This window comes from Diachasma alloeum, unplaced genomic scaffold, assembly GCF_001412515.2.
Source record: "Diachasma alloeum isolate Michigan unplaced genomic scaffold, Dall2.0 Dall_scaffold_00597, whole genome shotgun sequence".
NCBI lineage: Eukaryota > Metazoa > Arthropoda > Insecta > Hymenoptera > Braconidae > Diachasma > Diachasma alloeum.
This window is the reverse complement of record NW_021680729.1, coordinates 436,191-451,982: the sequence shown is the minus strand read 5'-3', so window position 1 is coordinate 451,982 and position 15,792 is coordinate 436,191. Positions and strand designations below refer to the sequence as shown.

Below are 15,792 nucleotides of genomic sequence, written 5' to 3'. Positions count from 1 at the left end.
GAAAGCTCACACGAGACAGGAGTTACGCCCAACGATTTAGGCTTACTCTTTATTACTGCGAAGTGCGGAAAGCCAAGGAATGGAACATAATTATTACTGACAGAGGGAAATTGATGATCCTGTGACAACTGTGCTCTTGTGAAAATGAATAATATTAATTTCCCCTCCTGGCTGTTCCGGGGTTTAAGGAAATTCATGATTTCATCGTTTTTTCACGAGCTTTTTTACCTCGGTTACAAATTATTGTACATATAGAGTTATTGGCGAACAATTTTAATTGATTAGGTTGTATTTTTTAAGTAATGTAATCAATGTATGAGTTTAATTACAGCATGAGTGTATCAATAATGATTTTCAATAAAGTAGAATTGATACGAGAAAGGGAAAATTTATTCGCAGGAAGGGCTGGATGCATTAATACTTGTTGGAAATATATTTTACGATGGGATTTAAAGAGGGATGTCACAATTCTCTTTGCAGGATATTTAAGGGACTAGAAAATAGATCGAATATTCATCGATAAATCTGCGAAATTTAAAGTTTTGGAATTAAAGAGCCGGAGAATGGTCAACATATTTTTCAAATCAACGAAAAAATTGTTGAACTTAGCTTAGTCGATCTAGAGATATCGACGATTGACAACTGTCAACTTTCTAGTGTAGAAATTTAGTGACTCACCAGGAGTTGAAATTCTCATCAAGATCTCTAGATGTTCCCGAATGCCTCTAACTCGTCTCCGTGATGATCACTTGCACCAAAAATTTTCGAAATACCGCACAAACGTGACTGAATCCGCCATCTTACGTATTTACACACACGTCGACAAAGAAATTACCGAGAGCACTCATTACTTGATCAATAACAGAAAAATAACTCCATCACAATTCACAACACTAAATTCACTAAATTCACAACCAATAAAATCCTGTTTCCACTATTTACACTGATCAACTTGTCTTATGGCATTATTAATTATTTATTTAAAGAGTCATTGGCATTGGATTTATCATCCAGAATCACCTGCAGGCGTCATCTCCTGGCGTCACAAGAAAGTCGGTTACATAGGCTCCGAATTTTCAGCATTCGAAGTGTTTATATTGTTTGAAAACTCGTAATTCATCGAAATAGTTGAAGTATTGCATCGGAAAATTATGTCTGTCCGTCATTGATAGATAATTATCGCATCGTTATTAATTATTTTGATGACTTTACCACTAATTTCTTCGAAAATACTCCAGCCGACGCCGGACACGTCCCATCGGGGCAGCCATTTTGAATGTGCGCAGAGATGTTGCGTAGAGGTTTTCATTGTCTTATTAACTTTTTTGTTTTTACCTTTATAGCACTCGTGATTCATCGGGATAGGGGTAGATTTCATTATAAAATGATTGTTGCCCCTTGTTATCAACTATTACTGCCATTTTTATAATTATTTTGATGATTTTAGCCTTGATTTTTGGATAAAATCGGGAGACGAACGCCAAAGACGCGAGACCTGTTGGCCATTTTGGATGTGCGCGGAGATGTTGCGCAGTGGTTGTTCCCATGCCTCATGGGCCATTTTTATTTTTGTTTTACTAGACCTGTGCGCGCGCTTTTCTATTCGTTGTTAAAATGACGAAATCGAATTTATTGAACTTCATATACTCATAGATGTTTTATAAATATTGATGATGACTTGAAGAGAATTAAGAATTAAGAGAATTAGTGCTTATATTGTTTGAAAACTCGTAATTCATCGAAATAGTTGAAGTATTGCATCCGAAAATTATATCTGTCCGTCATTGATAGATAATTATCGCATCGTTATTAATTATTTTGATGACTACCACTAATTTCTTCGAAAATACTCCAGCCGACGCCGGACACGTCCCATCGGGGCAGCCATTTTGAATGTGCGCAGAGATGTTGCGTAGAGGTTTTCATTGTCTTATTAACTTTTTTGTTTTTACCTTTATAGCACTCGTAATTCATCGGGATAGGGGTAGATTTCATTATAAAATGATTGTTGTCCCTTGTTATCAACTATTACTGATATTTTTTATAATTATTTTGATGATTTGAGCCTTGATTTTTGGATAACATCGGGAGACGAACGCCAAAGACGCGAGGCCTGTTGGCCATTTTGGATGTGCGCGGAGATGTTGCGCAGTGGTTGTTCCCATGCCTCATGGGTCATTTTTATTTTTGTTTTACTAGACCTGTGCGCGCGCTTTTCTATTCGTTGTTAAAATGACGAAATCGAATTTATTAAACTTCATATACTCATAGATGTTTTATAAATACTGATAATGACTTAAAGAGAATTAAAAGAATGAAGAGTGATGAAACATCAATGAATAATTTTTAATCTTCGATTAATTCGTTTTTTTTCACTTTTTAAAATAATCTGATTAAAATCTATAATTGTTAAAAAAATGAGCGGGGGGTTATGAATTGATTTCCTAGAAAACTGAAAAAATTTCTTGAATTCTTCGGAAAATTTCAGTTTTCCAGATAACCGTACGTCTTCAAAAATGTTTCTCGAATTATTTTGGAAACCGAAGAATTTTCATGAATTTTGTAGAGTTTAAAATTTATTTATGAAAATCTGAGAAGCAAAAATTGATCATTTTTGCGGATAAATATGAAAAAATTAAAATTTGGGAAGTGAAGAATAATTTGTGGGTTAAAAAAATTTAGAAACACTTCACGTTTCTTCCATCTTTGGTAAATAGGAAACACTCGTAATATATAATAGTTATTATATAATAATTCCACTAGAGAACTTATCTAAAATCATGAAAATTTTTCAAACCACTCTACATAATTTCCAATCAAAATTAGAAAATGTGAAAATCGAACGATTACAAAGCTTCCAATCGGAAGCGAAAATAGAATTTATTTGACAAAACAAATGAACAAATTTTCACTAACAAATTCATAATCACAATTTACTGACTCTGGACTTCACGTGAACGGTCTCCAGTGGGAGAGGATTGAGGTGGCCATCCTTGGAGTCAATATTCTCAGAGACGACACGTTTCACTTCGATATCGTATTGCTCGAGGCGGTTTTTGCATTCTGAAGTACTGCGAAATTCAGCAATCGTCATGTTAGTGAAGTCGAGATCCTGAGCTTCCGAGAAATTGGGGTCTTTTGGGTACATGGAATCTCCAGGGAGGAGGAAGACCATTCCGTCTGACAACTTAGCTTTGACCTATAATGGGACATTTATATTTACTCAGCTACAGGATTAGGGGAGAATGGGGCAAAATGGACACATTTCACTTCATGATTTTTTTCTTCTCATGATGAGTCAATTAATTTCAATTGATAAATTTATTTCTGAGTTATAAACATTTTAAAAAAATCAAAAGTATCCACCTTGCCCCCCCCCCCTTCTATTTATTCCAGTATGAATGATCGTGAGTAATCCTTTCAGTTGATGATAAAAGAACTGTTTACTCACTGCACAAATCAAGTGACTTCCAATTTTACTTCTTTCCACAGCGAAATCCAGTAAATTATCTATCGATTCGAATTTCGCTATTCTACCAATCTCGTAATGCTGTGGAGGGGCGAGGGAAATTGTTGCTGTGGGGTTTATCAAATCCCTTGGCAGATCCCACTGAGAAAACAAAAGAAAAATAGGTAAAAAATAGACAAAAAAATTGTTAAGGAGTTAATTGAATATTCATTTTACTCCCTAGAATAAAATTATTTTATTACCCTCAACTCCTCAACTTCTGAAGGTTCACACTGAGTATCTGGTTCTGAGGGCATGCAGGCGAGGAAGAAGATCGTGTCGAATCTCCTTCCTGAGATGAATGGCGGGGTCAGCCAGTTGCTCCACTCGTGAAGGGACCAGACGTCTGGGAAACAGTGGAGACCCTCGCACATTTTGTAGAACTCACTTGCTTCATTGTGGACGCGTTCCTGCCAGCTCTTCTTCTCAACTTTGTCAACTGGAAATAATATTCACGGTATTCAATTATTCAACAGCAATCAAATTGTTTTTAGTTTATTATTCCCCTAATAGTTTTAAAATCATCTTTGAAATGATTAGATTTAGATGAATTCATAAAAATATCATTCGTGTGATAAATTTCATTTTTTTTTTCATTTTTTTCAGATGAAAAATTGATGTTTTTGTTTGATTAATTGATATTTTCGAATTGATCAGTTCCATGAAAAACTTCAGGATTTAAGAATTAAAATGTCGTCTGGTGATGAATCTTCATCTGATCGAATTCGTAAAATATTTGTAAACGCTGCTTCATTACGAGAATTCAGAGAACAATTTTTGGATTATTTACATTCAAAACTCTCAGCCCAGTCGGACCAAATTCCCTTCTTCCTAGACTGCCTGCAGAGAAGCACTCCGCACTCCTCAAAGGTCTCTCGAATAGCGCTTATTCTCAGTGAGACCTCCCTGGGTAACTCATTCCTCCTGGATTTAAAAATCGGGGGTCTAGTCGTTGCCCTAGGAAGCAGAGACGAAAAGCTCGTCAAATCAAATCCAAATCTTGAGTAGAGGTTCTGCCATCGCAGATCAGCGTCAGCGGGGTCAACAGTGCCACCGGGAAATACGTGATGTCCTGGCATAAATGACGCATTCTTCTGACGTTTCAGTCCAAGTAATTTGTAATCGTACTGAAACTAATGACGTGAAATGATTATTTTTTAATTTTAGTACATGGGTTCACTGAAAAAAATTGAAATTTCGCGGACACTTGAGAAGAATGATTTCACTGAAGATTTAATAAAATTACTTGAATTTTCAATCAAAAGATGAACATTCAGTGCCAAATAACAATGACTCTTCAATTATCTAAAAATGCAAGAATATATTTACCTGAATTTTCCACTTTTCTCCATTCTTTCATTTTCATGGAATAATTAAACTGAAATTTACAGTTTCTATTCATTTTTCCTCAAAAATTTTGCCGGAACTATGTGATAAAAATTTCCAAGAAGAATGGATACTTTTGACATTTTTTAAGACATTCGTAGCTTAATGCCTAATTTATCTGCCAGTTCGATCTACTCTTTATGGGAACGCACTTATTCCATTTCACTTGAAATACAATGGCTCAAAACCGTTTTAAAAAAAATTCAGTGTCAATTTTGCCCAAAACTTTTTAAACAGTGTACTCACAACAGCCGAAGTCACCGCTTGATTGATCTTCTGCTGCTGCCTGGCAGCGAGAATAACCGTAGCTGCATCCCTCCAAGGTTTCATCATGATGACAATCACTGATAATTGATGAAAATTCCTCTCGTGTGAGTGAAAAACTAATTCGCGATCTACTGATCGTCTTTTCATCGATAAAAAACTAGGTTAAGTTCCGCGAACAATAAACAAACGGAACACACGAGCCAAAACAATTGCGTGGCGCACTATCTGGCCTTCAATTATTTAATAAATTTATTGAAAAAGTAAATCGAAGCACACACTTTACATTACAATCTCAAACTAGATCGACTGTTCTGTCATCAACTTTTTTCCCCCTCCGGCTTGTCAGTGGCGGCAATCATGAGTTCGTACAACTGATAAACCTGCTCGTCCCTGAGTTTGTCCAGGTCCTCGACGGCTAGAGCTCTTCCGAGGGGTTTCGATGTTAGTGGGCCCCGCAAACCGAGTTGTTCAGCTAATCCGATTGCATAATCCTTGAAAGAATTGAACGAGGGATTTCAAGAAAATAAATGTACTAAATTCTTAAATTTTTGGAGGATTTTTTTGCAGAGAAAGGGGCAATCGCGACAGAGAGAGGGTTAATTATCCCTAATAATTAACATGAGGATTCACACACGAAAAAACTTCATGGAAAAACCTGCTGAATTGGGTAGAACATTCTACTGGATTTCTATTGAAGATTCCATCAGTTTTCGGCCGATTCCATTGAAAGATTTTTTATAAAAAATGTCCAATGGAAACTATTATATTAAAAAAATCAGTAAGATCTCATCTTGCTATACAATTGTTTCCACTGAGACATTTTCTACAGGAATTCCTCGAAATAACTTTTCCAAGTGTTTCCACTCCATTTTTCTTCTGTTTCCATAAAAAATTCAAACAAAATCGTGAAAAATTTGAGGCCAGGAATTTCTGTAGAAAATATTTCTATAGAATAAGTAAGTTGGATAAAAAAATTGAATTCTCTTGAACTCTGGGATATTTCTGGAAAACTTATTTCATTTCGAACAGAAGACACTTTTATTTCGAAAATAATTTTTGGAGAATACCTCTGCATGCCAGAGAGATCCTCTACCAATTGAAAAGGAATAAAAAACTGTCTCTAAATCCCCAAGAACCTCTTTAATAAGGGAACATCCTCCCAAAAATTCTCTATCACCTCTAGCTAGACCTAGGTCCTCAAAAACTTATCAAAGAACGATCTCAATATGACATCAACCTATATATTCATTTCACCCTTCATTACCCCTCCCCCCAACGCAAAGAATAAAAAAAATTCTACTCACAGCCCACTCATGCATGAATACATTAGCCTCAGTAGGTCCACAAGTCTTATGCCTGCGAAACTCATCACGCACGTAATTATTCCCCAAAGTCTGCATGGCCTCCGGCAACCCCCTGTGCAGCTTCAGAATGGTTTTATACAATTTCCTCACTCTCTGCACATGCGAGTAATTCGACATTTCACGAGATATCCCCCAAGAACTCTCCCTGAAATTCCTCTCCTCAGTCTCTTCCCAAAACATCAATTCCTCTCATTTATTACTCATTCACTCTTCCCAAAAAAATAAATCATTTCTCGACATCTCCCGACCTTCAGGTGACTGAAAATAATAAACACTCGTAAAACATAACCAAAACCGTGTGATTGCGAACAAGAAACACGTGGAAACTGCTGAATGGGTGGAAACGCGTTGGAACTGAAACGTCACACAACCAGTCAAGATGGCACGTCAGCAGGGTGATGTTGACGAGTTGTTTGACGTTAAAAATCACTTCTACATCGGTAATTACCAGCAATGTATCAACGAGGCGCAGAAAGTGAAGGTAATAACCCCAAGCATAAATTAAAAATCAAAAACATCAGGAAAAAAACACAATAACCTCAAATTTAAGAGATCAAAAGGGCACATTTATGCTCAGGCTGCACTATGCCGCATTGCACATGCCACTCTCATTGTTCATTCAGCCCCAACGATCGTTAATTGATTGGCAAAAAGGCCTAATTACCGCCCATATTAATTGAAAACCGAAAAATCGAGGGAAATGCATAACCTCACTCTCACCAACGAGCGGCTCCACCCATGTCCAGCTGCATTATGCCGCATTGCACGTTACATTCTCATTGTTTATTCTGTTGCCTGACTTATTGTCCTCGGTACAATGTCTTTACGGAAATGTCTGACAAATTCACCACATTTACTTGGCTAAATCGACACTTCAGACATTTTTTTAATATTCATATAATTCAGGAATTAAAGCGATCAATTGAGGTCATATTGGCCTCTCTAGAGGGAAAGAATAATACTCTTTAAAGAACAGAAATTATACTGGTTCATCAGCAATTGAATAAGGGTTTTTAATGGAATTCTGGATAAATTTTACAGTTTTTGGACAAATGGAGCTTTTCATTCTGAAAATCTGGGGAAAATATCCATATTTCGTTCATCGAACGAAAAAATAAGGAAATATTCTGATGAATATTGACATTTAAAACGATATCGTAGCGAAGTAAAAGGGTTCAAGTCGATTTTGACTATTGGCCTACTGACTTTTATAGAGGAATTATATATTAAGATGGGAAATGAGCGTCCAAAAATCTAGCAACTGTCAGCATGAAAAGGTCTATTATTCTTTCTTTTGGAAAACTCACCATTCGTCTCGCATTTTTTTAAAAGACCAAGTCTTTTTCACTAAATAAAAGTGACCTAGTCTTTTTCAGTTCTCTAGTCTTCAGTTCTTTCTAGAACTGAAGTTCGCTCTTCGATTACTCGATTTCTTTGGTAATTTTTTCCCACCTTTTTTCTCCGTTTAAGAAACGAACTGAAAAGTCGAATAATCTTTAACATTCCGTTGGCCGCACTTTTTCCGTTTTTTTAAATTTACATTTCACTAAAGCCTCAGAAAAATTTGAAAAAATTTTCAAATCTTATTTCACATTTCATTTTGAAGAAGTGTCTACAAGCCCTATCAATGAAAATATCCGCCAAAAATGTCATAAATAGTTGAATTTTCAAATTGTTATTCCGAAACTCCGGGCCTTATCCGTGTATAAGACGAATTTTCAGAAAAAGACGACAACTTTGAGTTTTAATATATAATTAAGGGTAACACTGAACATTAAAAATCTCACGGGACTTCTTCAAGTGTACGATCTAGATCACTCTTGATTTTTCCAGATTTTTCTTACTATTCGATCTTTCAAATTTATTGTTGAATTTCTGGTTGAAACAATACAAGACAAAAATTAATCTTATATTTTTCTCTCTATGTTTCTACACGCGTATGAAGAATATTGTTATGGGCGAAAATTCTGACTAGTGTGGGCTGTGATGTTTATGCTTTTGGTTTTTGGGTCTAAACAGAGTTGAATGAATAGGAGCTACTATGTCCACGTCACCAGAGGCCCAGGGCGTTTGTCATTTTTAGTTCCTCAGAGGAATTGGCGAAGAGCGGATGTGTCTTCCGAGCGTATTAAGTCAAGTCTAGTTAATACCGCTTTTTTAATTATTTACCGGTTTGGTTATTTAAATTATCCCATTTCCAATATTTATCATTATGTCGATTTATTCTGGGCGATTTCTATCGCATTTATATCAGCGCATCAAATTTTGCGCAACCAACGGAGTGTTAAAATCAACATAGAAAATACAGCCGGGAAGATATCCGGCCGAAGATATCTTCCTATAGATGATGTCCCGGAAATTGTGCTGGTGATAATAGGTCGCAGAAGCATTTAGTCACCCCCAATAATCAATAATTAATCAACAAACAGCCCTCGTCGTCGGACGTGGCCCTGGAGAGGGATGTTTTCCTTTACCGTGCGTACATAGCCCAGAGGAAATTTCGAGTGGTCCTGGACGAGATAAACAACTCATCCCCCGCAGACCTCCAGCCTCTGAAACTCCTGGCCGAGTATTTCGCGAGCCCAGGGAAGCGAGATGCCATCCTCAACGAGTTGGACAAAAACTCGGGGAACTTCGGGGATAATCACAACGGAATGATCGTCGCTGCGACCATTTACTATCACGAGAAGAATCTCGAGTCGGCGTTGAGGGTGTTGCGTGGTGCTGAGAATCTCGAGTGCATGGCCCTCACTCTCCAGATTTATCTCAAGATGGATCGGCTGGATCTAGCCAGGAAGGAACTGAAGGCCATGCAGGAGAAGGATGATGATGCTACTTTGACTCAACTCGCTCAGGCCTGGGTTAACATCAACAGTGGGGGGGATAAACTGCAGGATGCCTATTACATCTTCCAGGTTAGTTGGAGGATGGGATTCTACAGTGGCTCTTGACATTTTTCTGTTGAGGCTTTCTATCATGAATCGTTTTTTTACGCAATGAAACAAAATGAACGTAATGAAATTCCAATTTCAATTGAAACTCAATGCAAATTCGATTTTTTGAGGAGATGGAAAACAGTAGTTCTCTGAATATATTTGCCTGAATTTTTCTGATGTAAATTAACTTTCGTTTTCATGTTTTTCATGGAATGATTGAACTGAAATTTCCAGTTTCCATTATTTTTTGAACAATTTTGAACTTTCAATTACGAAATTCTTCGAAATTTGTGTGGAACTAGAAATTTTTTTAATAGTATAAAAAACGATGTCGAAACTTTATTTTCTAGAAAATGTCATAAGCTACATTTGAAAGATTTTGAAAAATTAAAAATAATTTTAATTATCAAAGGATGTCAAGACTTCTTTTTCTAAAAAATGGGATTTCTCATTATCCAAATAATTTTGCAATTAGAAGCAATTTATAATGAAAACTTGGGAAAATTTATTTCTAAATTCTTTTCTGCAGTTTTCCAAGCGAAAATAATAATAATTCATCTTATTCATATCCCCCAGGAAATGATCGACAAACATTCAAGCACAAGTATGCTACTAAACGGCCAAGCAACGTGTTTCATTGGCCAAGCGAAATACGAAGAAGCAGAAACCGCCCTTCAAGAATCCCTCGACAAGGACAGCAACAATCCAGATACCCTGATCAATATGATAGTCCTGTCACAGCACATGGGAAAACCCCCAGAGGTTGCCAATCGCTACTTGAGTCAGCTGAAAGACTCGAATCTCGAACATCCATTCGTCAAGGAATATCTACAGAAGGAAATAGAATTCCAGAGGTTGAAGACTCAGTACTCCCCCTCAGCATAAATCCCCCCCCCCCCCCTTCTTCCCCCCATCGTCGATTTTCCGAAATCGAGAGAAACGAATAGAGTATGGAGCATTCCATTGAAATTACAACAGATCACAACAGTGTTGCTGCCATTTTGTAATTGAACATTTATAAGAGACTAATGAGTAATCGATTCACTCGGAATTTTTCCTAAACTTTTAGTACGTTTATCTCATTATATTATTAATTATATTGTATATTATAATTACAATTTCCAATAAAGAGGAGAGAGTATTCAATGAGTTGATGAGAATTCAGAATCAAAGTTCACTCGGCGAACAAAATCGATTTTGCCGAAAGCCGACTTTCCCAGTGAAAAAATTCAAGATTTGATGCTTTGGCCTAGGGTGAAGAAAAAATTTTTTTATTTCTGCACTTCTGTCGCCTCCGAGGGTTTCATTTGCATCAGACGGCCAATAAATACAGAATCCACGTTCACCCGGCTAAAAAATTCGAATTTGGCGAAAGTCGACTTTCCCTCTGACAAAATCCAAGATCTGACACTTTGGCCCCCGGTGAAAAATTTTTTTTTCAGTTTTCACTTTTTCCACATACTTTTGAGAGTTCTGGATAGCCCGTCGCTTAAATAGTTGGAATCAATGTTCACCCGGCTAAAAAATTCGAATTTGGCGAAAGTCGACTTTCCCTCTGACAAAATCCAAGATCTGACACTTTGGCCCCCGGTGAAAAATTTTTTTTTCAGTTTTCACTTTTTCCACATACTTTTGAGAGTTCTGACTAGCCCGTCGCTTAAATAGTTGGAATCAACGTTCACCCGGCTAAAAAATTCGATTTTGGCGAAAATCCACTTGCCCCGGAAAACCCGAAAATCTGACCCTTTGGCTGGGGCCAAAAAAAACGGTTTCTCAGTTTTCACTTTTTCCACATACTTTTGACAGTTCTGACTAGCCCGGCGCTTAAATAGTTGGAATCAACGTTCACCCGGCTAAAAAATTCGATTTTGGCGAAAATCCACTTGCCCCGGAAAACCCGAAAATCTGACCCTTTGGCTGGGGCCAAAAAAAACGGTTTCTCAGTTTTCACTTTTTCCACATACTTTTGACAGTTCTGACTAGCCCGGCGCTTAAATAGTTGGAATCAACGTTCACCCGGCTAAAAAATTCGATTTTGGCGAAAAATCCAAGATCTGACACTTTGACCCTTGTGACCCTTGGACCGACTTTCCCCCCGGAAAAATCCAAGATCCGACACTTTGGCCTCCGGTGAAAAAATTTTTTTTTCATTTTTCACTTTTTCCACATACTTTTGATAGTTCTGAATAGCCCGTCGCTTAAATAGTTGGAATCTACGTTCACCCGGCTGAAAAATTCGATTTTGGCGAAAGTCCACTTCCCCCCTGGAAAAACGGAAAATCTGATCCTTTGAAAATTTGAAAAAAAAAAACTTCTTCAGTTTTCACTTTTTCCACATACTTTTGAGAGTTCTGAATAGCCCGTCGCTTAAATAGTTGGAATCTACGTTCACCCGGCTGAAAAATTCGATTTTGGCGAAAGTCCACTTCCCCCCTGGAAAAACGGAAAATCTGATCCTTTGAAAATTTGAAAAAAAAAACTTTTTCAGTTTTGACTTTTTCCGCATACTTTTGAGAGTTCTGAATAGTTCGTCGCTTAAATAGTTGGAATCAACGTTCACCCGGCTAAAAAATTCGATTTTGGCGAAAGTCGACTTTCCCCCTGGAAAAATCCAAGATCTGACACTTTGGCCCTCGTGACCCTTGTGACCCTTTGATCGACTTTCCCCCTAAAAAAATCCAAGAATTCTAAAATGTCTCTTAGAACTTTCGTTTTTCCAAGAAGCAAATTTTGAATGAAAAAAATTCCCGCGCATTACAAATATTCAAAATTCTTCCGCTGAATCCCACGTGACTCTCCCCACTTCGTCCATCTTGGACATTCGGCCGTGGGAGTATCTCCGAATAATCTGCCGTAACTCGTGCTTCCTCAAATATTATGACAATCGTCAACAAACACTGACCTCTGACGTTGCCCTCTCGGTTCTCCCGTCAGCTGTTTCGACCCGTCACTCCATCCCAATAAAAATAAACTTTAGAAACGTTCGTTGAAAGCATCACAATCGGTTTCCCTCGAAAAATCCGCCAGTGAATGAAAACAAGTGAGAAAGTCGAAAATTTCACGTGATTTCTACTCTGTAAATTGAATTGTGAGGCCTTCACCCAGAAAATCCCTGGAACGAGCGTAAACAAACATAACCTAGAGGACTCACTACCCGTTCAATCCATTCCAAGTAAGCCAGAACCATTCAGTTCCTTCGATGTTCCTCAGATGTTTCTCCCATTAGCCTCATTTATCTCCAGAACCTCTGCAAGATTCCCATCCCCCAAACGCTCAGTCATGTCAGCCCAGATATCCCTGGACGAGCGAATGCTAAAGTCCGTTAGGAGGATTGTCCCATCCCTAGGTACCACGAAGTACAAGGGTCAGGATGGCAGGATAGGAATCGTCGGGGGGAGTACGGAGTACACAGGGGCTCCTTTCTTCGCTGGTGAGTAATAAATCCTGAACTGCACGTGCGAAAAATTTTCATAGAAATACCTAGGGAATTCGCCAAACAATTGAATTGGACTTTTATTGAACTTTCAATTAGTTCATCTTCGCGTTTTTTTCAGTGGAAATGTTCACTAGAAAATATTTTATAGATAAAATCAATGAAATTTAATTTTTATGTACAACTGGGGGATGACCAGGGTACAATCGCCACTCCATTTTTTTGAAATGCTAATGATTCATTGAATTTTAAGTAAAAGGGTATTTTTTTTTTTGGAAAACAAGGGTAAACAGGTCAACAAGGAGAATATTCTATAGATAAAATCAATGAAATTTGATTTTTATGTGCAAGTTGGGGGTGACCGGGGCACAATCGCCACTCTGTTTTTTTGGAATGCTAATGATTCATTGAATTTCAAGTGAAACGAAATTTTTTTTCTTGAAAAGTAAACAGGTCAATTTCTGGACGGAAGTTAATTTCTGAACGATTTCTACTTCCATTCGAATATTCCATAAATAATAACGTGAAAATTGTACTGATTATTTAATTTGTCAATAATATTATTCGTGTATAACCATTTTTTTATTAAGCAATTAGAAACCTACAAAGAAGGTTTATTAGCTATACTATTTATTAGCTATAATATGTAATTGCATTAGAAAAAATTGCCTAGAAAGATGAAATTCCGTCCGAGGAAGATTCAGTTGTTGCCGAGGGACTACTCACTTCCGAAATCTCAGGGTCACGTCAAATCACCGAAATCACTGAAATCAAGTGATTTCTTCTCTACGAAATCATTTTCGAAATCATCTCCGAAATCATGTCCGAAATCACGTGAAATCGTAGCCCACTAGCGTAATGCAAACGGTGCAAGTAATTCGTGATTATGAAATTAACACGCCTGCCAACGATAATAATAAATTGCCGTACTAACTGCCACCGTAAAACCGTCAAATCGATCGCTTTTCATCGTCATTAACTCAAAATTGGCGGAACGGAATTAAACGAATTCGTTATTTCGCCAGTTATTATTGCCAATTTTGATTTTCATAATTTGACAGAACCCCTTTTGCCCCACCTCTATTATTTATCAACTTTATGTTTTCTAACTCTACTATTTATTCTCTATTATTTATCAGCTTTATTTTTATTTATTTATTTATTTATTTATTTATTAGCTTCATTAATTCTGAAATCACTGATTTCGAATTAATGAAATCATTCGAAATCATGAAATCATCTGCGGTGACGTTAGGAATCACCGAAATCATTTTATCCGAAATCACTGAAATCACCTGAAATCGATTTCATTTCGAAATCATGGTGTCCATTATGGATCATCTCCATCATCTCCATTATGGAGTAAGTAGCCCCTCGGTTGTTGCAAACAAATTATTTACAATAATGGAAATCTCGTGGGATAACTTCCGAGCATTTGTTTCCCCCAAAAAAATCACAAGCCCCTCGTACAGAACTCCCGGGTTTTCTCCCCAGGAATGAGTGCCTTTAGAACAGGCGCCGACCTAGTGCACATTTTCTGCACAAGAGACGCAGGAGGTCCGATAAAGTCCTTCAGCCCAGACCCGATAGTCCACCCAATTCTGGACCACCAGGACGCGCTAAAGCAGATAAAACCCTGGTTAGACAGGCTGCACGTGATCCTGATAGGTCCAGGTCTGGGTCGTGACGAGAAGATCTTCAAGACGGTTTCCGAATTGATTGGGGTCTGCAGGGACCTCAAGAAGCCCCTGATAATCGACGCCGACGGTTTGTTCCTGATCTCCCAGAGGCCAGAGCTGGTGAAGGACTATCCGGGGCTCATCCTGACGCCAAATGCGATGGAGTTCAGTCGTCTGATGAAGGCCTTCCTCGATCGAACAGTCCAGCCAGCTCCAGTCGTCAAGATCTCCGAGCTGAAGCACCTGGCGGACGCCATCGGGAAGAACGTTGTTATTCTCAATAAAGGGGCGAAGGACACCATAGTCGACGGCCACAAGGGGACAGAGGCCATCTGCTGCTCCATATCGGGCTCAGGAAGACGATGCGGTGGCCAGGGGGATCTGCTTGCTGGTGCTCTCGCTGTGTTCTGGTGGTGGGCCATCACTGCTGGCCCCAGTGAAATGGCCCTCTCTGCTCCCATGACAGCTGCCTACGCAGCCTCGAGACTAACCAGAGAATGCAATGCTGCTGCCTTCAAAGAAAAGGGGAGAAGCATGCTGACGACTGACATGATGGAACATATACAGCCTGTCTTCAGCAGGCTCTTTGAACCTCCAATCAACAACAAGTGAGATGTTGATGGTTGATACGATTTATTACTAACTAGTGTTTACTCGGGGTTTCTCAAAGCCAATGATTTGGGTTTTTTTTATCCAAAGTTGGAGGATAGTCGATGGATGGTTGCTGTGATTCAATTTGGTTTCGAGACATTTTCGTGTGGTTTTTTAATTGAGTGCCAGGTGAATGCAATACAGCTGAAAATAAATTTTTGGTTGGATTCGAGGAATACTTGTGTCCCATTGTGATAATAATATTTTTCCTCAGCTATGAACATTGCGTCATTCTTCCCCAATTTTTAATTTTTGTTCAACGTGATGCAACTTTCAAGTTTTTCGTGATTATTCAATGAATACACGTATGAAAAAATCGTGTAGAAATTTTCTATACGGATTGCGTATAGAATTTCTGTAGGATTTTCGCATATGAGATTCGGATATTTCTATAGGGATATTTTTTATGCAAATGATTTCTGTACGATTTCTATAAGTCTGGTCCTATACGACCCATTGTCACATGTATAGAAAGATTTCGTATGGAGTTGCGATATTTCTCTACGTTTTTATCTGGAGCGTTTAGACGTCTTTCGTATGAAAACAAAAATTTACGTGACAATTTATG

At 38.0% G+C, this 15,792-nt stretch overlaps 4 protein-coding genes across 6 annotated transcripts; 2 read left to right on the top strand and 2 right to left on the bottom strand.

Annotated features, from left to right (window-relative positions):
- Positions 1 to 2,846: 2,846 nt before the first annotated feature.
- Positions 2,847 to 5,323, bottom strand: LOC107043548 (nucleoside diphosphate-linked moiety X motif 19-like). 2 transcript variants are annotated; one of them, XM_015265092.1, is made up of 5 exons: positions 5,141 to 5,323; positions 4,299 to 4,641; positions 3,712 to 3,947; positions 3,452 to 3,610; positions 2,847 to 3,199 (listed from the first exon to the last, which is right to left on the bottom strand). In XM_015265092.1, exons 1-5 carry the CDS (start codon positions 5,306 to 5,308, stop codon positions 2,927 to 2,929), a joined length of 1,179 nt encoding a protein of 392 aa, XP_015120578.1. In that variant the 5' UTR covers positions 5,309 to 5,323; the 3' UTR covers positions 2,847 to 2,926. The 2 variants fall into 2 exon arrangements, with proteins under 2 accessions (XP_015120578.1, XP_015120579.1); XM_015265093.1 differs by having other exon boundaries at positions 3,712 to 3,938.
- Positions 5,324 to 5,392: 69 nt separating this feature from the next.
- Positions 5,393 to 6,836, bottom strand: LOC107043550 (succinate dehydrogenase assembly factor 3, mitochondrial). Its single transcript, XM_015265095.2, has 2 exons — positions 6,466 to 6,836; positions 5,393 to 5,652 (listed from the first exon to the last, which is right to left on the bottom strand). The coding sequence occupies exons 1-2, from the start codon at positions 6,703 to 6,705 to the stop codon at positions 5,479 to 5,481; spliced, it is 414 nt and encodes a 137-aa protein (XP_015120581.1). The 5' UTR covers positions 6,706 to 6,836; the 3' UTR covers positions 5,393 to 5,478.
- Positions 6,502 to 10,618, top strand: LOC107043549 (coatomer subunit epsilon). The gene is made up of 3 exons (XM_015265094.2): positions 6,502 to 7,006; positions 8,955 to 9,440; positions 10,038 to 10,618. Exons 1-3 carry the CDS (start codon positions 6,905 to 6,907, stop codon positions 10,344 to 10,346), a joined length of 897 nt encoding a protein of 298 aa, XP_015120580.1. The 5' UTR covers positions 6,502 to 6,904; the 3' UTR covers positions 10,347 to 10,618.
- A 1,689-nt stretch (positions 10,619 to 12,307) lies between these two features.
- Positions 12,308 to 15,776, top strand: LOC107043541 (ATP-dependent (S)-NAD(P)H-hydrate dehydratase). 2 transcript variants are annotated; one of them, XM_015265080.1, is made up of 3 exons: positions 12,308 to 12,633; positions 12,704 to 12,891; positions 14,389 to 15,776. In XM_015265080.1, exons 2-3 carry the CDS (start codon positions 12,741 to 12,743, stop codon positions 15,183 to 15,185), a joined length of 948 nt encoding a protein of 315 aa, XP_015120566.1. In that variant the 5' UTR covers positions 12,308 to 12,633; positions 12,704 to 12,740; the 3' UTR covers positions 15,186 to 15,776. The 2 variants fall into 2 exon arrangements, with proteins under 2 accessions (XP_015120566.1, XP_015120565.1); XM_015265079.1 differs by having other exon boundaries at positions 12,308 to 12,891.
- Positions 15,777 to 15,792: the final 16 nt, after the last annotated feature.